This window comes from Heterocephalus glaber, unplaced genomic scaffold (genome assembly GCF_053883595.1).
Source record: "Heterocephalus glaber isolate CG9 unplaced genomic scaffold, H.glaber_assembly_v1.0 deba00000546, whole genome shotgun sequence".
Lineage (NCBI taxonomy): Eukaryota > Metazoa > Chordata > Mammalia > Rodentia > Bathyergidae > Heterocephalus > Heterocephalus glaber.
In genome coordinates this window covers 24,471,122-24,494,267 of record NW_028258147.1, presented here as the reverse complement: position 1 = coordinate 24,494,267, position 23,146 = coordinate 24,471,122, and the positions used below count along the sequence as shown (strand labels likewise).

General features: G+C 36.5%; 1 protein-coding gene across 6 annotated transcripts in view; it reads left to right on the top strand.

The window, feature by feature from the left end:
• Positions 1 to 20,371: 20,371 nt before the first annotated feature.
• Phf14 (PHD finger protein 14) overlaps positions 20,372 to 23,146 on the top strand; it is a 320,314-nt gene continuing 317,539 nt past the window's right edge. For all 6 annotated transcript variants that reach the window (XR_015448743.1, XR_015448744.1, XM_087204669.1 and 3 more), the window contains exons 1-2: positions 20,372 to 20,518; positions 20,961 to 21,071. Coding sequence is in view for 4 of the 6 variants with exons in the window: in XM_087204669.1 (XP_087060795.1) it covers position 20,518; positions 20,961 to 21,071 (112 nt within the window). In the remaining 2 variants the exon portion in view is untranslated. The remainder of the gene's footprint in view (positions 20,519 to 20,960; positions 21,072 to 23,146) is intronic.

The following is a 23,146-nucleotide window of genomic DNA, read 5'->3' as shown; positions in this document are numbered from 1 at the left end:
GTTTTCCAGTCCTAGTTCTGCTGTTGTATTTTTGATGGCTTTAGGCAGATAACTTGTCTTTGTTGCTTCATAGATCTCCAGACCAAAAGGAGACATGCAGAACAAACATAGAGCTTTATTAATAAATCATAGACTTTGAGTTGAAAATAATGACATGTAAGACTTTTAGGGTCTCTCTTGTAGTGAGTATATTTTGAGAGAGGAAAAGAGAGAGGTCTGAATGACTGTGATCAGAAGGGCAGACTATGCCGGATTTTTGCTGTTACTGTTGTTCACAGCTATTTAAGATTTTGCAGGGGATAGATTCATTTTATTTCCCTGTTGATGTCCTGCTTAGGTGGTGACTTGATTTATACAATGGAGAATACAAAAGTAAATATATGGATAATACAGAGAGAATTAAGACTGTGGGGTATATGAAGAACTTAAAGATGATTGTGACCTTGTGTTGCCCTGTGCAGAATGATAAGGCCTAAAAAGAGAAAGCATGAATCCCATACAGATGGAACAGCCTGAACAAAGCATAGGGTAATGGAAGTTCACAGTGTATGAGTATAGTGTGTGAAAAAAATTGAGTTCACTGTGATGGGGGCATGGGGCAGAAATGTGAGAAATAAAACTGAAAATATTAACCCTAATTTTTGAGAATCTGAGGTCTGGAATTTTATAAATTAGTTAATGAAGACTTATAAAAACTTTTATATCTAAACACAATACAACAACTGCAAGGCATAAGATTTTAATGAATTTAATGAATACCATCCCACTTTGAGATTTTTGCCATCTAGATTTCCTATTCCTTTGTTTAATTTGTAAGAAAATAAAATAAAAATATATTAGCTATCCAAATTAAATATAAATTTATGTGAATAGATCTAAAAAATCTATGTGGCTTACCAATATCACCCAAGATAAAGTATTTCTCTTCCATAGTTTCCCTTAAGACTCAGACCAAGAAAATTCTGGGAGTATTGTTAATAATGTGTGACACTAAAGAAATAGCTTCTTTTGACAGAAATAATTTAGTAAGTGAGCCATGGAGTACAATTATACTAAGGTAAATTGAAGACAGTATCATATTTTTATTCTGTTTGCATTTAGTCTTTTAATTATTTTTTCTATTAGATAAATTGACAACTGGAGCTGTTTTTTCTGATAGTACAAATGCAAATTATATCTTCACTTTTTAATAATGATTCTGCAGCTACTCTTAATCTAAAAACAAATATGTTCTTCTACTGGTATGATTATTTAGCATAAACTGTAATTAATTATGAAATTTCTATTAGAAAAATGAAAACATTATTGGTCTATGAAAGTTTACTTCCACTTTTATAAATCTCAAAGCTTCACTGTCATCAGTTCACATTAAATACTTGGAGCACTTTATGCACAAAATTTAATATGTACTAAAGAGCATAGAACATGTAGTAATTTTAAATAGTAGTAGTAGTTACTGTCACTGAAACCTGGTTAAATGATTTTTAGGAAAAATGTATTTGTAGTTTTTGGAATATTATACCAAAAACCTAGATTTTTGGAGTACATTATAGTCTTTTTAGATTATGTGTCCTATTCTTCTATGTTGCCACTCATTATCTCTCTTTAATTTTTATCTTTCCATAAATCCCTTAATTAATTCAATCATACCCTCATTCATTTATTCACTCATTAAACATATGATGAGTTCTACTAAGTAGTGTTCATCTTGTTGAATGCTTAGGATAAGAAGATAAACACACTGGTATTTTTCTTCAAGACGTGGTAGTGTAATGAGCCTGGAAGATACATAATTATAAAGCTTTTATTTGTTACAATAGACACTGGTATGTGGTTTAAATTTGGGTGAACAAAGATGCTAAGCTCAAGAATATGAACTTAACTTTTGAAAATTTTGAGTCTAGGCCAAGGACACCTATCAAATACACCCAGGTAGAAACACTTGAAGCAAGGAGAAACATCCCTTTTGAACTCAAGAATCTCGGACTGATGATACAGTTTGAAAATAAAGGCCTATACATGAGAGTTAGTACTCACCATAGTATTCACCATGCAAATTGATGAGCCCATGTACAAAAAAATGTAAAAAGGAAAGTGAAGGAGGAGAACAGAGTTAATGCTAAAACCACAGAAAACATGAAAAAATGAGGGTGAGTTCAAGAGGGTGAAATCAGTAAAGAAAAGTTAAAACAAATCTGAAAGGTAGATAAAGCTATCAGGCAGAGCTCAAGCAGAGAAAAAACTAGATATATATGTCACAATATGGAATTTATTATACAGAATTTATATAAAACAATGTGTGAATAGTGTTTCCTTTGCAGGAAGAAAGGAAGGAAGGAAAGGAAGGAAGGAAGAAAGAAAGGAGGGAAGGAGGGAGGAAGGAAGAGAGAAGGAAGAAAAAAGGGATGGGATAGACCTGGAAATGGAGAATTCTTCATGGAGCCATATGTACAGGTTCAGAGGGGTGGGGGGCCTTATTGCAGGAGTATGGACTATGGTCATCATAACACTTGTCCATGCAACTTACTTATACCTTCAGAACCTGATCAAACCCACCTGCCTTCACCTATTTATTTTTCTTTTCTATTAAATGAATTTATATATTTCTCTTTTTTTGAAGTTGTGACCTTCCTCATCAACTTGGTAATATTTTTTTATTACTAATTTTATTAGTACATTTTAGGTATACAATAGAGTTACATTTATCATTGGAAATTTGCAACTTTACATAATCTCTCTTGGTTCTTATTTTTTCCCCCTTCCCCTGCCCTCCCTTCAACCCCTCCATCCCTCCATATTTACAAAGACTTTGTTTCCATTTTTCATTTTCTCACATTGATTCCATTCCCTTCTTTCCTTTCCCCTACCCCTCCCACTTCCCCTTCCCATTTGCCTCTTCCTATTTCACATTATCTATTATACCTTTTAGTCCTTATTAACACTTTCACTTTCTCACATTAGAGAAAACTATTCAGTATTTACATGTGTGTCCTATTCGTTTCACTTAAGAGTATGGCCTCAATGTGCATCCATCTAGCAATAAATGTCTGTAATTTCTCATTTTGAATGGCTGAGTAGTATATCATTTCATTTAAAAAACCACATTTTCTTTATCCAGTCTCCAGTTGATGGGCAATTGGGCTGCTTCCAAGTTTTGGCTATTACAACTTGTGCTGCTATGAACATGGGCACACATAGATCACTGTGGTATGATTCTTTGAATTCTTTGGGGAAGATATCCAGCAGGGGAATAGCGGGGTCAAATGGGACTTCCAGTCCTAGTACTTTGAGGTATCTCCATACTGATTTCCACAGTGGTTGCACCAGTCTACACTCCCACCAGCAGTGGAGCAGGGTTCCTCTTTCCGCACAGCCCCACCAGCATTTGTTATTGGTTGATTTCATGATAGCAGCCATTCTTTCTGGAGTGAGGTGGAATCTCAGCATTCTTTTCACTTGCATCTCTCCAATGACCCAGTGATGTTGAACATTTTTTCATATACTTATTTCCTATTTCTACTTCTATGTCTGAGAAATGTCTGTTCATTTCAGATGCCCATTTTTGGATTAGGTCTTTAAATTTGAGAGGTCTGATTTTTTTAAAGTTTTTTATATATTCTACATAGTAGAGCTCTGTCTGAGAAACAGCAGGTGAAAATTTTTTCCCACATTGTGGGTTGTCTCTTCACCCTGGTGGTGGTTTCTCTTGCTGTGCAGAAGCTTTTCAATAAGAAGAGATCCCACTTGTTGATTGTTTGTGCTAGTCCATGGGCAACTGAGGTTTTGTTCATAAAATCTTTTCCTACACCAATGTCTTCAAGAGTTCTACCTAACCTCTGCTCCAGGTGATGCAGTGTTTCTAGTTTAATATTTAGATCCTTAATCCATTTCAATTTTAGTTTAGTGCATGGTGAGAGATATAGGTCTAGTTTTAATCTTTGGCAAATTAAAACCCCATTTTTCCAGCATCATTTATTAAAGAGGCTATCTTTCCTCCAGTGAGGGTGTTTGGTTCCTTTGTCAAAGATGAGGTGGCTGAGTGTGTCTGGAGTTGTTTCTGCATCTTCTAATCTGTTCCACTGGTCCTCAGGTCTGTTTCTTTGCCAGCACCATGCTGTTTTTATCATAGTAGCTTTGTACTATAGTTTCAAGTTGGGGATTGTGATACCCCCTGCCACGTCTCTGTTGCCTAGAATTGCTTTTGCTATTCTGGGTCTCTTCTTGCTCCAAATGAATTTTTGTACTGTTTTCTCAAGGTCTGTGAAGCATACTGCTGCGATTTCACATAGGATTACATTGAATCTATATAGCAGTTTTGGAAGTAGGGCCATTTTCACTATGTTGATCCTTTCTACCCAGGAGCAGGGGATGTCTTTCCATTTTCTTTTTATTTTTTATTTTCTATATTTATTTATTTTTGTATATCCTTTTATAGGTATATTTTAGGTGTACAATATAATGACATTCATCATTGAAGATATGCACCTTTACATACTCTCTTGGTTCTTACTTTTCCCCCTTCCCCTGCCCTCCCTTCAACCCCTCCATCCCTCCCTATTTACAAAGACTTTGTTTCCATTTCTTCATTTTCTCATATTAATTCCATTTAATTTTCTGGTATCCTCTTCAGTCTCTCTTTTCAGAGTGCTATAGTTTTCAGAGAAGAGGTCTTTGATTTCTTTTGTTAGATTGATTCCTCAGTATTTCAGTTTTTTGGATGCTATTTTGAAAGGAATTGTTTGCCCTATTTCTCTCTCAGTGAGTCAGTGAGTTCATGTAGAGGAAAGCTATTGATTTTTGTATGTTGACCTTGTATCCAGCTACTTTACTGAATTTGGTTATTAAGTCTAGAAGACTTTTGGTGGAGTTCTTAGGGTCTTCTATATACAGTATCATGTCATCTGCAAATAATGACAATTTGACTTCTTCATTTCCATTTTTATTCCTTTTATTGCTTTCTTTTGTCTAATTGCTTTGGCTAATGTTTCCAAAACTGTCTTGAACAGGAGTGGTGATAGTGGACATCCTTATCTTGTTCCTAATTTTAGTGTGAAGGATTTCAGATTATGACCATTTAGTATGATATTGGCTGTTGGTTTTTCATAGATGGCTTTTATCAGATTGCGGTAGAGACCATGTATTCCAATTTTTTGTAGGGTTTTTATCATAAATGCATGTTGGATTTTGTCAAATGCTTTTTCTGCATCTATGGAGATAATCATATGGTTTTTGTCCTTGGCTCTATTGATAAAATGTATTACATTGATTGATCTGCGCATGTTGAACCATCCCTGCATCCCTGGGATGAATCCCACTTGCTCAGGGTGTATAATCTTCTTGATGATCTTCTGCATTCTATTTGCCAGTATCTCAGCAAGGATTTTTGCATCTATGTTCATTAGTGAGACTGACCTATAGTTCTCTTTTTCAGGTATGTCTTTCTCTGCTTTGGGGACCAAGGTGATTCTCGCTTCCAGGAATCAATTTGGGAGTATTGCTTCCCTTTCAATTTCACTGAAGCATGTAAACAGTAGTGGCAGTACTTCCTCTCTAAATGTCTTGTAGAATTCAGAGGTGAAGCCATCAGGACCCGGGCTTTTCTTAGTTGATAAGTTTTTAATTTCATTTTCAATTTCATTGGTTGATACTGGGTTGTTTAGAATTTTTAGGTCTTCTTCGTTCAACTTTGGTAATTCATATGTATCTAGGAATCTGTCCATTTTTTCTGTGTTTTCCATCTTATTGGCGTACAGGTTCTTGAAGTAGGTATTGATGATCCTCTGGATTTCTGCTGGGTCCATTGTAATTTCATCCTTTTCATTCCTAATCACATGGATTTGGGCCTTTTCCTTCCTTTTTTTGGTAAGGTTCCCTAAGGGTTTGTCAATTTTGTGTTTTCTTTTGAAGAACCAACTCTGCTTCATTGATTTTTTGTATCATTCTCTTAGTCTCCATTGCATTGGTAGTCCCCATTGCATTGATTAGTTTCCTTTCTGCTGGGGGGGATGATATGGAGGTCCGAAAGGCTCAGCTACTGGGCTCTGTGGCCTTTGCTCCTCTGCAGGTCTTGGGCAGGGAGGATGTAATGAACTGAGCAGTCCTCAGTCCTGGATCACGTATGCCTCCTATTTCTATTTGGAGACAGAATGCTATTTTTCACATACAACCTTATTGCTTTTATGGATGTCATGATGAATAACTCAGGTAGCATGGTGACATGGTTCAAGTACCAACAGGTAAGAAATTATACATTTTTAGTTGAAGATAAATTTGCATGATAGTCTACACCTGTTACCAAGCCTGGTTTTGTTTTGTGCTTCACCCAAATCTAGCAGCATTATACGTTGCCCAGTAACTGGGTCAGAGTAGCATGATCAAATGAAGTAAATGCTTCCCAAATCCAGAGACCCATATGGTTCCAGGCCTCTTCACAAAAGAAGATAGATTCAGTAATATGTCCTTCATTTTGAAAGGAATATACTGACATGTCCCAAACCACTGGAACCTTAGCAATTTCACAGAACCGTCAGAAACATGATTTTTTTTGGTCAAATGTACTTTCTACCAGCTGAGCCATATGTGTCTTATCAATACTTTTAGAGTAGTTGTTACTTTTCTGGTACCAGGTCCAGTTAATATGATATTATCAATATGACTGAGAAGCATTATTCCCTGTGGAATAAGGAAGTGGTTAAGGCCCTTTCAAGAGTGCTGCACAATAGATGCAGCCTTGAGATGAGACAATCAAGATCTCTATTATACTCTTCATTCCAGTTACAAGGTTCTATGATAGCAAATAGTTGGTCAAAGACTTAGCATTTATCAGCACTTAATTACAGATATTTATAGGCAATAATTAAACTTTTTGCCCTGTCACACCAAGGAATTGCCAGAACTGTCTTTATGAATGAATGAAAACAGTCATTAATGCCTCTCAGTTTAATCAGAGAACTTATGCTACATAACTTAGGAGCATCGCAGAGAACCATCCTTAAAGAACTGTTTTTTCTAATAGACAATTCTGTATACATCAGAATTTGATCAGGGAACCAAAATAGCTAGGAATGATATAAAATTTACTTTTTACAGCAAATATGACCTCATATATTTGTGGAAGCTGGTTGAGCAGTTATATATAGATATCTTAACAGATATTCCTTTTGTGCGTTTGTTATCACTTTCCTTTTAATATTTTTATTGTGGTAGAATATATCATTATGTAAAATTTGCCATTGTATGCATTATTAAGTCTACAGTCAGGGGTAGTAAATATGTTAAATACATTCATTTCATGGTGTAACCATCATCACCATTCAGGTTCAAAACTCTTTTTATCTTCACAATCTGAAACTCTGAATGAATTAAGCAATAATTCCCCGTTTCTCTCTCCCTCTTGCTGAAGGCATGTCTTCAGGTTTACCCATGTTGCAGTATGTATCAGAGTTTCCTTGCTTTATAAGGCTGAACAATATTCTGCTGTATGTATACACCACATTTTCTTTGTCTCCTTTTCCATTAGTGAACATTGATTTTGCTTCCACTTTTTGGCAATTGTGAATAATTTCACTATGAACAGAATTTCTCTTTAACATAGGGAGGAGAGAGTAATGTGGGCACATGGCTTTGCCATGAACTCCAGCACTAGGCCTGTCCCAGAAAATCTGTGCACCACGCTACTTGTATATGCCCAGGCTGCAGGGTGGCCATTTGTGCCCTAAGCTGGAGGCTTCTCCATGTGGACTAAAGCTACAGGATAATGACAGTGAGCACAGGCTTCTGGTATACCCACCTACTCACCCAGGCATCTGGCCAGCTTGCCAAAGGACTCTAGCAGCAACCCTATCCCTGGATCCCACTAGATGGTCTATCTGGGATCTCTGGACAGGCTGAATGGTGAAGGGGTTTATTTGTTGAATCCAGTATATAAAGGCTAGAAGAGGTTCTACTTCTTCAAGTATATAGACAACAACAGAAGGCTACAAGGATTATATATAATCAAGGAAACATGACACCACAAAAGGTGTAAAATAAAGCACGAATGGATAATTCAAACTCATATAATCAGAGAAGGGATTAGTGATTTCAAGGGACTGAGAGGTGGGGAAAATGGGGAGATGTTTATCAAAGGGTATAGAGTTTTAGTTATGAAAGATGAATAAGTTCTGGGGTTTTACTGCACTGTATGATGGCTATAGTTGATAATACTGAATTTTTATTTATTTATTTATTTATTTATTTATTTATTGGTACTGAGGATTGAACTCAGAACCTTGCACTTGCCAGGCAAGCGTGGTGCAACTGAGCTACATCTCTGGCCCAATAATACTGAATTTTATATTGAAAATTTGCTAAAAGATTAGGTCTTATATTTTCTCACTACAAAAAATAGAAAGATGATACTAGGAAATGAATATATTAATTAGCTTGATTATGGAAATCATTTCACTGTATTTTCATATATCACTTTAAATATATACAATTTTTACTTGTGCATTATACTTTAACAAATATGCAAATAAAAATGAGTGTAGATTTTTAAAAAAATAAAAGAAAAATCATTAGATCATATATGTGAAGGTTTATTTGTAGGTTCTCTATTCTACTCCACCGATCCATTCGTCTTCCTTCATGCCTAGACACTGTTTTGATTGCTCACAGAATTAGCTTTGTAATAAGTTTTGCAATCAGACAATGTGAGTTTTCCAACTTTATTCTTTTTCAAGACTGTTTTGGTTCAATCCCCAGTGCTGGGGGGGGGGGCAGACTGTTTTGGGTAATCAGGATCCTTTTTGTTTCCATATATATTTTAAGATGGATTTTTCTACATCTCCAAAAAATATCATTGAGCTTTTGAGAGGGATTACACTAAATCTGTAAATTATTTGGGATAATGCTGGCATTTTAGCAGCATTAGATCTTCTGGTTCATGAACACACAATATTTTTTCATTTATTTATATCTTAATATCTTTTGGTGTTGTGTGTACATGTATGTTTTGTTTATTTGTTTTCGTATTTTGTTTGGGGTGTTTTTGGTACTGGGGATTGAACTCTGGTTCTTGAGCTTGCAAGCCAGGCGGTGGAACCACTGAGCTAAATCCCCAGCCCATGTTTTCATATTTTGAGACAGTCTCACTATGTAGTTCAGGCAGGCCTTGAACTCACTATGTAGTCCATACTGGTCTTGAACTCATTTTGATACTCCTGCTTCAGCCTCTCAAGCGCTGAGGTTACAGATGTGCACCACCACACCCATCTCAGCAAAATTTTGTAGTATTTATTATACAAGTCTTTCGTCTCCTTGGCTAATTATATAGGACTTTATTCTTTTTGATGCTAATATAAGTGGAATTGTTTTCTTAATTTATTTCCAGTTTGTTCATTGTTACTATGTTATTTTTGTATGTTGACTTTGTACTGCTACTTTCCTGAATCTTATTTCTAACTTTTAAAATTCTTTTTTAATAATTTCCAATTTGAGTATGTTTTATTTCTTTTTCTGGCCTAACTCATCTGGCTAGAATTTCCAATATCATATTGTCTAGAAATGGCAAGAATGGGTACCCTTAGCCTTTTCTTGCTCTTAGAGGAAATATTAATCTTTTTGCCATGAAGTATGATGTTCAGTGTGGATTTTTCTTATAGGCTTTTATTATATTGAGTCAGTCCCCCTCCCCCATTTTGTTGAGTGTTTGTGTGTGTGTTACTGGAGATTGAACCAAAGAGCCTTTACATTGAATTATATTCCAATCTCTTTTTTATTTCTAATTTTGATATGCTGGTTTTTCTTTAGACCATATAAATCTTTTGCTTTATTTTTAACTTTGAGACAGAGTCTTACTATGTAGTTTAGTTGCATGCACTGGGCTCAAACTTGTAATCTTCCTGCTTCAGCCTCCCAGAGTTCTGGAATTATAGGTGTGCACTACATACCTGGCTTGTTGGTTGTTTTAATCATGAAAGGGTAATGAATTTTGTCAAATGCCTTTTTTATACTAATTGAGGTGCTCACATGTTTTTTTCCATTATTCTTTTAATGTGGTGTTTAAACTGATTTTCATACAGTGAACCACCCTTGCATTCCAAGAATAAATTCCATTTGATCATGGTGTATGATCCTCTTAATACACTGCTGAATTCAATTTCTCCCTATTTTTATTGAGGATCTCTACATCAATGTTTATAAGGCACAGATATTGTTGTCAAATGTAGTATTGGGCTAAAGTCATCAGTGTATTAATTAGCATTCTTTAGAGGAATAAAGAGCATTCTTTAGAGGAATGAATAGAAAATGTATGAATAATTTTGCAAGAGTAATTGTTAGGTAAGTTTACAGGATCATTGGCAAGAGAGTTCACAATGCCTATCTGCACAATGAAGAGCTGGAGGATCTTGTAAATGCTCAGGCAAGAAGGTGGAAGCCACAGAACAAGAGGGATCAAGGATGCAGCACCAGTCAAAGGTCAAAGGCCTAGAAGCTCACTGGAGTTTAGCCAGTGTAAGTCTGTGTTGGAAGGTTGAAGAAACTGGAGAACTGGAGGCTTGGAATCCAATGTTCAAACGTGATGGTTGCAAAGGACAGACATGCTCAGGAAGACTGGAGCTATTTCAAATGAACACAATTCCTTCTTCTTCCCCTTTTTATTTCACCTAGGCTATAAGCTTATTGGTTGGTGCCATCCACATGCAGTATGAGTCTTTCTCTCTTTCAGTTTGCTGCCTTGCATGTCAATTATCCACCGACACACTCAGAACTGTATTATATTAATCTCCTAAGCATTTTTATTCCATTCATTTTAACATATCATGATTAATGGTAAAAAAGTAGACGGTCTTGTTGAGGATTTGGAGATAAGGGATGTGTTCGCAATTTGTTCAAGGAATTACAATCTGAAGTGCTACTCCAGGAGTTGTACTCCTTGGCCTATTATTATGAGAAGATGAAGTATATCCAGTGAGAGTTGCACAATGGCAACACTAGATCAGTGACAACATTGTGAGAGGCAACACCCCCCAAAACCCTAAATCAATCTTCTTAGCACAAAAGCAATGTGGCTTCCTTTCTGTCAACTGAATCTCATGCAATATCACATAGTCCATACTTTTCACTGTGCCAAAATGGAATTCCAGCTAATACTAGTGCTTCTTCAGCAATATACAAGAGTTACAGTTGTTCCACATCCTCACCAATATTTGATATAGTTAATTGCATTGCTTGTTAAGCCACTGTCTTTCACCGTCATATCTTCACCCATCTTATACTGTGTACGTCTTTTTTTATGCTTTGTTTTGTGAGACTGTGTTTGGGACTCTGCAGAACACTTTGCTACTTTGCTAACTAACTACCTCCTAGGCTCTGCAAATAGAACTAGAGAGAAACTGAAAGGAGGGGGAAAGGATGTGCTGTTTGATGTTTAGTTTCTCTTCCTGCAATGACTACAGCAGATGCACTTCTTCACTCTGTAAGCAGAGGTTAAAGACTCTCAAGAATCTCCAAGACTCTTTTCAAGCAACATGTAAGAATAAAAGGAAAACCACACCAACATAAATTGCTGGTTAGAGTGCAAATTGCTACTTCACTTTGAAAATCTATTTGGCCTTTTACAAAAGTTTAGTATTTGGATACATTATTATCTATTCATTTTATGTTGAAATATAAACCAACCAAAAGGGTGCATATATATGCATTAAGAAACACTAACAGGAATATATAGAATCTTTGTGATAGCCTCAAACTAGAAAGAGCCTGTTTTTTAAAAAATTAAGTTTACTGGCACAATTTAGATACACATAATGATCACATTCATCAAAGGGAATTTGTGCTGGTACATGATACATCTTGATTCTTATTTTTTCCCATTCCCCTCCCCTTTCTGCAACCCTTCTTCTGCTCCTTATTTACAAAAGCCTTCTTTCTGTTTTATCTTTCTTGTTTTTTCCCCTTCCTTCCTTTCCCCCTCCTCCCAGTGTCCCTTTTCATTTAAATATTTTCTTCCTATTTCACAATATATATTACATGATTTGGTCCTGATTTACTCTTACAGGTTATCATACCAGAGAAACAATGCGATATTAACACAAGTGCATCCAGTTTATTTCATTTAAGTGTATGGTCTCAAGGTGAATCCATTTAGCTAGCAATATCTCAAGCTTATCCTTCTTTTTTTTTTTTGGTACCAGGGATCAAACTCGGGTCCTTGCGCTTGCACAGCAGGTGGTGAAACCACTGAGCTAAATCCCCGGCCCCATGCTTATCCTTTTTTATGGCAGAAAAATACTCCATTGTATAAAAAACCCCCACATCCTCTTTATCAATTCATTAGTTGATGAGCATTTGGGCTGTTTCTAAGATTTAGCTATTTCAAATTGTGCTGCTATAAATATGGATGTGGATATATTGCTGTGGTATGATGCTTTTCTTTTGGAAAGATACCAAGGAGGGGATAGCTAGGTCAAATGAAACTTCTAGACCTGGTTTTTTGAGGAATCTCCACATTGATTTCCACAATGGTTACATCAGTCTACACTCGCACCAGCAGTGGAGAAAAGTTCATTTTAAACTCATAGCCCTGCCAGCATTTGTTATTGGTTGATTTCTTGATAATAGCCATTCTTTCTGGAGTGACCATTGTTTTAATTTGAATCTCTTGAATGGTCAGTGATGTTGAACACTTTTTCATATATTTATTTGCAGTTTGTACTTCTTCATCTGAGAAATGTCTATTCATTTCAGATGCTCACTTTTTTGGGTTGGGTCTTTAAATTTTGGGGGGTTGATATTTTTCAGTTCTTCATATATTCTAGGTATTAGTCCTTTGTCTGAGGAACAACTGGCACAAATTTTTTCCCACATTGTGCATTGTCTTTTCACTCTGTTGGTGATTTCTTTTGATGTTCAAAAGATTTTTAACAAGATGAGATCCCAGTTGTTGATTCTTTGTAATTTCCCATGCAATTGGGGTTTTGTTCATAAAGTCTTTGGCTACACCATTGTCTACCAAGAGTTCTACCTATTCTCTCTGCCAGCTTATTTAGTGTTTCTATTTTAATATTTAGATCTTTGATCCATTTTGATTTTAGTTTAGTGCATGATGAGAGCTATGTATCTAGTTTTAGTCTTTGGCACGTGGAAAGCCATTTTTTTCCAGCACCATTTATTGAAGAGGCTATTTTTCTTCCAGTGAAGGTGTTTGGCTCTTTTGTCAAACATAGGGTGGTTGCGTGTATTTGGAGTTGTTTCTGCATTCTCTTCTAATCTGTTCCATTGATCTTCAGGGGTTTTTTTTTTTCTCTAACCATGCTGTTTTTATCACAGTAGCTCTGTAGTATAATTTCAAGTCAGGGATTGTGATGCCCCCTGCTTTGCCTTTGCTACCAAGAATTGTTTTTGCTATTCTAGGTCTCTTTAGTACCAAATGAATTTTAGGAATATTTTCTCCAGTTTTGTGAGATTTGCTATTGGTGTTTTGATTGGGATTCTGTTAAATTTGTATAACAATTTTGGGAGTATGGCCATTTTCACTATATTGATTCTTTGTACCCAAGAACAAGAGATAGCTTTCCATTTTCTGATATTCTCTCCAATTTCCTTTTTCAGCATACTGTAGTTTTCAATGCAAAGATCTTTTACTTCCTTTGTTAGACTGATTCCTAAGTATTTCATTTTTTTATGTCATTGTGAAAGGCATGATTTCCCTAAATTCTCTCTCATTGAGTTCGTTGTTTGTGTTCAGGAATGTTGACTTTGCATCCAGCTATGTGACTGAATTTGGTTATTCAATCTAGAAGTCACTTGGTGGAGTTTTTGGTGTCTTCTATGTAAAGTATCATGTCATCCAAAAATAATAATAATTTAACTTCTTCCTTTCCTATCCTTATTCCTTTTATTTCTTTCTCTTGCATAATTGCTCTGACTAATGTTTCCAGAACTATATTGAGTAAGAACTATATTGAGTGACAGTAGACATCTTTGTCTTGTTCTTGATTTTTGAGTGAAAGCTTTCAGGTTTTGACCATTTATGATGGTCTCTGTTGGTATGGTATGTTGTTGGCTGTCTGTTTGTCATTGATGGCTTTTATCAGATTGAGATAAAGGCCATTTATTCCAATTTTCTATAGGGTTTTTATCATGAATGGGTGTTAGACTTTGTCAAATGTTTTTTATGTGTCTATTGAGATGATCGTGTGATTTTTATCCTTGGCTCTGTTAATATGGTGTACTACATTTATTGATTTGCATGTGGTGAACCATTCTTGGAATGAATCCTACTTGGTCATGGTGTTTAACCTTCTTAATGATTTGGTGCATTCTGTTGGCCAGTATCTTATTGAAGATTTTTGCATCTATGTTTATTAGGGAGAATGTCCTGTAGTTCTCTTTTTTTGGTTGAATCCTTCTCTGGTTTTGGTATCAGGGTAACACTTGCTTCCAGGGATGACTTTGGGTGTATTGCTTCCCTTTCAATTTCATTAAAGTGTTTCAGGAGTAATGCATTAGATCTTCTCTAAGTTTCTTGTAGAATTCAGAAATGAATCAGTCCATCAGGATGTGAGCTTTTATTTGTTGGTAAGTTTTTAATTACATCTTCAATTTCTTTGACTGATATTGGTTTATTTAGAATTTTTATATCTTCTTGATTTAGCTTTGATAATTTATATGTATTCAGGAATCTGTCCATTTCTTCTGTGTTTTCCATCTTATTAGAATACTGGTTATTAAAAAAAAGAATACTGGTTCTTGAAATAGGTATTGATGATCTTCTGGATTTCTGCAAGATCTTTTGTGATTTCACCTTTTAAAATTCCTAATTGCATGGACTTGAGTCTTTTCTTTCCTTTTTTTCATAAGATTGGCTAAGGGTTTGTCACTTTTATTTAATCTTTCAAAGAACCAACTCTTCAATTCATTGATTCTTTGTATTGTTCTCTTAGTCTCCATTGCATTAATTTCTACTCTGATCTTTATAATTTCCTGCCTCAAATAAGCTTTGGGCTTGCCTTGCTCTTTTTTTTCCTATAAGTTTGTGGTTTAACATGAGTTTTTTTATTTGAGCACATTGTTTTCCTGGTATGGGTATTCACCACTATAAATTTTGCTTTCATTGCATCACAGAAGTTCTATTACATTGTATCAGCATTATCATTTAATTGTAGAAACTGTCTAATTTCTTCTTTAATTTCAATGTGTTTTTGGAATTTTTGTGGTTTCTTTTGCCATTGAGTTCCAATTTCATTGCACCATTAAGCTACAATTATATGTAGCACATTGAGCTACAGTTATATAACAAAATCCAACATAAACCAGTAACTTGTATGCAGTCAGTTTCCCTTTAGTGGAGTGATTTTATCTTGGGGTTTGGGGAGTTAAGAGGGATAGGGACAAGACAGAGAGATAAATGAAGAAAAATAAGTAGAAGCAAGGTTGAAGGGTAAAGGTTGATCACCCAAGCTTTGGGAAACTGGAGAAAAGGATGGGAGAGAAAGAATGAAGGGGAAAGCATGAGAATATCGAAGCTAATCAGAAAGACTAGAGGCTGTTCACATGCATGAAAATAGCAAAAAAATCAAGAAAGATAGTTGAGAAAGTAGAGAAAGAAGATGAACAAAACCAAACAAAAACAATAAAAATAAAAACCTAAATGACATACACACACAAAAAAACCCAGACAGAAAAAGGAAAATGAAACAAATACAAAATGAAACAAAAACCAATAAAATTCCTCTGGTGTCCACAGTTCTGTGGCAGTGTCTGGGTCCAAGCCCAAAACTGTATTGGGTAACCCCGGCAAGTCTGCGGTAGAATTAGTGCTACATGTGGGGCTGATCTTGGCCTCTGGATGGCGGCTGGTGCCAGTCTGCAGCCAGGAAGTTTCCCTATGTTCGTTGGTGGCCTGCCCATGTCTCCTTACCCTGTTTGTCTCTGTGTCACTCTCCTAGTTGCTGTGGTGCCCTCAGACATCCAGCCAGAGGTTGCTCCCAATTAGATGTATATTTGGCTCCTCCTGGTTCTTATACAGCCTCTGCTTACATGTCTTTCTCCCCTCTCATACTGCTTGTCACAGGGCTGGAGGAGCGGTGCTGGCCAGCACTCTGCAGCTGGCACCACCACTGCCACTGCCACAGTAGAGTCAGCCCAAGGCTGCTGGGTTCTCCTTCAATCTCCTTTCTATCAAGGAGAGTGCTGATTTGTCCAAAGAACCTCTTATGGCCCAATATATAGATGTCCTCCAAAGCCTCATGGGATCATAGGTGGGGCTTTCTGGAAGTGTTAGATGTAGGCTGTGTAATGCTGGGATTAATTCACCAGTGCTAGGATTAAGGGTTCCCCATCCTGGGTGTGAGTACTACCTGCTCTAAGGCAGAGTAGCCTGGATAGAATATAAGGGACAGAAAGAGGGCTGCTGCTATTACTGCTTGTTGCTTACTGTTGTCACTGCTTGCTTCCTTCTGCTCGCTCTGCTTTTTCCTCTGAGATGCCACCTGCCATGCAATCCTGCCTTGGACTAAACCTCTACAAACTGTGAGTGACAATAAACCTTTCCTCCTTTAACTTTTGGTGTTGGGTATTTTGTCTCAGCAACAAGAAAGGTAACTAAGACAGAGCCAAAGTATTAATCTTGAACATTGAGGTGATACTTTTAAGTGAAATAAATAGGACACACATGTGTAAATACCAAATAGTTTCTCTAGTGTGAGAAAGTGAAAAGAGTAAATATAGACTAAAAGGTATAATAGATAATGTGAAATAGGAAGAAAAGGGGCAAAGGGGAAGGGGAAGTGGGAGGGGTAGGGGAAAGGAAAGAAGGGAATGGAATTAATATGAGAAAATGAAAAAATGGAAATAAAGTCTTTGTCAATAGGGAGGGATGGAGGGGTTGAAGGGAGGGCAGGGGAATGGGGAAAAAATAAGAACCAAGAGAGATTATGTAAAGGTGCAAATTTCCAGTGATGAATGTCATTATATTGAATACCTAAAATGTACCAATAAAATTAATTTAAAAATATATATAAATTGTGGTGCATTTAAACACCTGTTTCAGTAATGCAAATATACTAAATAATATAAATATACTACATAAAACATATATGATTCTCACAAAAAATACTAGTCAAAGAAGTCAGAAACAAAACAATACATACAGAATGATTCTATTTATACACATTTGAAGAAAGGTACAGACTAAAGGTACCAATTAACTTTATATAGGCAATCAGTATTGACTGAAGGGGTCAACAGTGTTGACATGTTGACGTGAGGTTTATAAAGGTGTTCACTTTATGATCATCCTATAAAATGTACATTTATTTATCACTTTTCTGTTTTTTTTAATGAATTAGAAAACCCTGCATTGTATAAACTTAGAATAATGTTAGAACCTTTGCTTATGAATTTTTAGAAATCTGATAGTTCAAAAAGAGCAGAAGTCATCATTTGCATGGTTGGTTTGAAAACTTTTCTACTTTTTGAGTTGAAGACATAAAGCCTTGTGTCTCTAACTAAAGTTATTTATCTGTCTAAGATACATTATTGTGCACTTTATGATGTTATTCTACTAATGCTGCCTATGCCCATCTGCTTTGTTTTCCTGGGACTATTTTCCTTGTGAAACACCGTTCCTAGACTGTCATTCATATGCACTGAAACGTGATTAAATACCTGAGCTTGTCTAAGACATCTAATAAACAGCTATTATGGCAAATATTGAAGTACTTCTCACTTGTTTTTTTCCATGCAGAACAAATATTGATAAATTTTACATCATCACATTAGTTTAAAAAGAATGTATCATAAATTTTTAAAGTATCGTGTTAGTGTACAATATAGATGAATCATGAAAACAGTCTCTTTCACAAGGCAGATACTCTTAACAATTCTGCTGACAAAGGGCGGCTGTGAGATGTTGCAGCCTTCTCAATTCTCAAGGTGTCATTCTTTCCCAATAAATATCCTAAATTCTTAGAAACTTGATTAAAATGTTATGCGTAAGTTCAGATTTACTGACTGTTGGTTTTATCATTCCTACGACTTCATGAGATGAGCTTCTTTCAGAGCAGTGGTACTCAGCAGAGGCAGAAGTGAGTGGGTAATGGTGGTCATTTTTCTCTCTAAGGAACATTTGGCAATGTCTGGATATGATTTTGATGTCACAGCTTGGGTGAAAGTGAGCTGTTATTGGTTTGTACTGGGTAAAGGCCAGAGAGGCTGGAATATCCTGCAAAACACAGGATGTTCTTCCATAACAATTAATTATCTGGCCCCAAATAACCGTAGTGCCAAAGTTGAGAAATCTTATTTTTAACAATTAGAGAAATTTTCTGTTTTTCTGGGACAAGTTTAAAGTATTTTAAACCCTTGGCTTTACATCATCATTTTCTAATTTCTTAAGGCTATCAGAGCTGCCCCTACACCATAGTCCAGCTCGTTTATTTCTCAATTTCATCTTAATGTTCTATTATACCAAACACTTGTTACTAAAAGCTGTGCTCAATAGGTACCTTATTCCAGGTCATCACATAAGATAATTTAAGTAACTGTTTTACTGCTGCATGCCTGAGAGTATCAACATTTTATTTTCCACTGTTAATGAGATGCTCACTGCCTTTAGATCCAAACCATGTCAAATAATAAATCTCAAATTTCCAGTGTGGAAATTTCATTTATTTTTTGAATATTTTTGTCCACCAATCAGATTGTCAGTTTCAACATGTTCTCTTACCCTTGGGCGTTTGTACATACATCCCTTCCTTGATATAGAAGGCTTTTGTCTCCCCACAGCCCATTTACCCAGCTAGTTCAGATACCTTATGTCTAGATTTAATATTTTTCAGGATGCCTTTCCCTGAGTGCTTTTCCCCTGGAGGCATATGTGTTTTTCCGTGGGTAACACTGTAACACAATGTACAGCAATTTACTTGATTGTATCTTCAACTCTGCCTTAAGCTCTGGCAGGGAAAAAAAGACAATTATTTTGCATAATGTACACTCTTTAAATTGCTCTACAAATTTCAGTTAGTCTTTCATAACTGTATTTCCCATGCTACAAACATTGCCATTCAGCCGGTCATGGTGGTGCACACCTGTAATCCCAGCACTTCTGTGTCAGTGGCAGGAGGATCCCTGTGAGTTCAAGGCCTTCAGGGACTATATACTGAGTTCAAGGGCACCCTGATCTATATAGTGGGACCCTGGGTCAAAAAACAACAAAAAACCCCAAAAAACCTCCAAACTGCAATTCAATGTATATTTGTGCAATAAATGTACAAATTGATCCAAATATTTCTCAACTTTTGATATATAAACCCATTAAAAACTATTGACTGCTTCAGATTCTAGTATTTTAATAACATTGTAAAAATAGTTAACATGTGAGTTAATGTGTCATTTAATATTACTCAAAAACTGTCATATATTTGTCCTCAAGTTTTTTTAGTTTAAAAATTCATTTTTAAAGAAATAAACTCCCGTCATCGATAAAAGACACGATTTCACATTCATGTAGATATATACCCTAAGCAAACAGTAAGTACTGTACTGTGTATTCTTTATTTTTATAGAAGTCTTTCCATAGTACAATAGTTAATATAATTAAATGAATACATTTTTCTCAGTTTTTTTTCAAAGCTGTAATTAAACAAGTTCTATTGTGATTTTTATATTACTCTATTGCAGAAAAGAAATATTTTAAGGGATGCAATTTATGGAGGCAGCGGGTTAGTGTAGCTGTCGGCATGTTATGGATTTTGGTAGTGACTTAAGGTAGTAAATGTGCTTTTGTGGAAAGGTTACTCACAGTACTGTAAATCTTGGAAAAAACCCCCCAAAACCCAAAACACGAATTGTCTTCACACAGATTTAGACTGAGGGGTGGGACCACGAGTGGAAAGGGCGGAACCTCAAGGGTTGTGGGCGGAGCTTCACTGGATCTGGGCGGGGTCTCCACTCTCCTCTTCGGGCTCCTCGGGCCTCCAAGCCTTTAAACCCGGCTCTGAGCGGCTCCCTCTCGGCTTCCGTTCGGCGGCTCTCCTCCTACCCTAAGAGGAAGCGCGGCGGCGAGGACAGCGCACGCGCTTTCGGCGCGCGCGGCTCTGAGGGCTGCGCTCGATCTGGCGTTTTCACTTCCTTCTTTCCGGAGCTGTATCCGGGTCGTTGCTTTCTCTATTGTCTCACACAGTCGGCCTCGGACTGTGCAAGTCCTAGGTCTTTTGTTCCTTCGGGTGCAGGCTAATAAAGTTTTTCTTTTATATTTTTCCACCTGGGGAGTTATTGGCGCCCCGGGGCCGCTGCCGGGCCGGAAGGCACCTGTGTCCGGAGCGCCGTGGGAAGGGGAGCGGCCGGGCGGGCGCGGACTGGGGCGGGGGGCGGGAGTGGCCGTGGGCGGCTCTGGGCGCGCCCCTGGATGGTCGGCGGCGCGGCAGATTTTAAATATCTTTTTTCGGACCTGCTTCCGCGGTCCCAGTCCCTGACCTCGGCGGGTTCCCACAGCTTCTCCCTAGGTCTCCTCCAAGCGACGGATTCCTTAGTAAGTTATCCGAGGCCTCGGTGGGGAGAGAAGTCTGTTTCAGAGGATGGGTGGGTCCCGCGGGAAACAACCCTTCATGGGCGCTACCTCTCCACGGTCCGCGGATAGGAATCCCGCTTCTTTTACTCCCTGGGTTTTGCGTTTTCTATTGACTGTTGCGATGTCTGCTTGAGGGATTAAAAGGAAGCCTCAGAAATATCTCCATAAGAGGTGCAAGGAGAGGTTCAGCTTCGATTTCGGCCCGATTGATTTGGCATCGACCGCACCCCCGGGGCTGCAGCTGTGCCCTGTCCCCACCCCAACCTTTCCCGGACTCCTTTGGCTGAGAACTCTATTACACTGTGTGCCTGCACGAGATCATCTTTATCTTCCCTCAGCATCACAGCTCTCTCGTTTTTGGTGTGCTTGTGAATGACTTATGTAAATGTTTTTCTTTTAACAGTGGATCGCAGCTCCAAGAGGAGGCAGGTGAAGCCTCTGGCAGCTTCTCTTCTAGAAGCTCTCGATTATGATAGTTCAGATGACAGTGATTTTAAAGTTGGAGATGCTTCAGGTAAATGTTTCCTTTCTTTTGCCCTTTCCCAGCTTTCTGGAGTTGGGTATATTTTTATACTTCTCTCTTTCTCTCTTTTTTAAGAGTTGGTTTTAAAATGCCGATTTAAAGTGAAAAAACATAAACTTTATTTATTTAGTCCATTTGATTTCCCATATTTCCCTAAGATCCTGTTACTAGATTCTATCACTGCTTATGTTTTCATTTTTATTTACTCAGATAATTAGCAAGTAGGGAAGGATTTTTTTTTACTGATCATTGTACCTGTTTTATTTATTTTAACCATTCAATATAGTATACATGAAATAAGAAAAAAGAAAACGAAAGAAAATTGTAAAATGATGTACCACTTTTGAGTAGCTGTAGTTTAGTGAGATATATTTTAATAGATAGTTGTTAGAGGTAAAGTGTTTTTAGCACATTTGTAATAATGTACCGAGAATTTAGGGAAGGATTTTTTACAAAGTTACAAAAACATTTCCTCTCTTCTGCACTTTGAGGTATATTTGTGCTTATTTCACAGAGGAAGAAGTCAAGAGATACCCTAAAGTAGAATATTCTAAGAGTATTATGCATTATCAATAGCCCTGATTAGTGTTTTTCTCTTTTCAACTCACTCTGCACTTTGTGAGGGGAGTTTGCTTTTTGTCAGCTCTTTTAATAGTGTGCATGCTTACTCCTTATATTTAGTGTTTTTAAAAACACATTTTAAAAGGTCATACATTCACATTGTATGAACTTGGAAAATATAGAAAAATATTTAGTGTGTCTCATCTATGTAATAATATATAAAGTTTTTGAGACTGAGAAACAAAAATTACGTTTAAATATTTCATATGAAAAATACTAGTGAACACGTGAACAATAAAAATTATTTGTAATTCTGCCCCTTTTTTGGAACTTTAGATAAGCAAAAAAATTGAAGCCTTACACATTTCATCACTTTTACAACTTCCCTTTTCATTACAGTGCTAGGGATGGAACCCTGGTCTAGGCAAGGAATGCAGGGTTTACATGCTAGGCAAGAGCTCTACATTTGGGATGCATTTCCAGCCCCTTAGACATTTTTTAAGTATCCTTCAGAGAGTTTGCTCTGCTTAGTCATCTCTCCCGATTCACTTTTGTTTTTGTTTTTTTTCCCTGCAAGAGATGGTAAGGGATAAAATTAAGTTGTATTGTGTTACTTATAATTACTTTTAATAACATCATAAACAATTTGCATTATGATTTATTGGAAACTTGTTTGCATAATCTCATTTAACTTTTACAATAATTCAGTAAAGGAGATACTATTTTATAGGTAACAGGGTTACTCAGTTTAAAGAATTTGCATGAGTTCACTCAGACAGTAATGGATCCAGTGTAATTGACTCCAGAGTTTATAGTCTTTTCACTATTAGATTTTAAGAGTGGTTCGATATAATCTTAAACTAAAACTACTTGAGTTCACTCCCTGTAATCAAAAGTTGTTGTTTATTTTTGATTAATGGTTTTAACCTTTGCTTCTCAGTTCTTTATCTCCCATTTAGTGATGCTTGGTGTTTTTAAAAAAGGGAAAAGAAGTAGGAGGATAGGAGGTAAAAATTCAAAAGTCTTCAGTTTCAGTGGAGAAGACCTCAACCGCTAAGAGTCCTGGATGGAAAGTAGTTTTGATTTATTAGGGTTGTAAACAAAAATAGTTGAGCCTCAGTGGTTATGCATATTTTTGAATACTGTTACGAGATAAAGTCCAAAACTTATTTTAAGCATTCTAAAATTACTTCTGTGACAATAAATTCTGATTTCATGGACAATTTTTTCCTTTTGTTTCTTCAAGTAGAATCATTAACAGACATTATTTGTTTTTAATGAAGGATAAAACAATCTAATGATACAAATATAAACTACTCCATCAAAATAATTTGTGGTATCAGGCTAAGTAGAGAATCCTGACCTTACATCTGAACCATAATTGAAGAGTATTGATAGGATGAGTTTTGTTAGGCTGATGTATAAAAATACATAACTTTCTGTACTTCCTGTCATAGAATACCTAGTCTGCTGCATTTATAATTTATCACCCTTGCCCTTGAGGG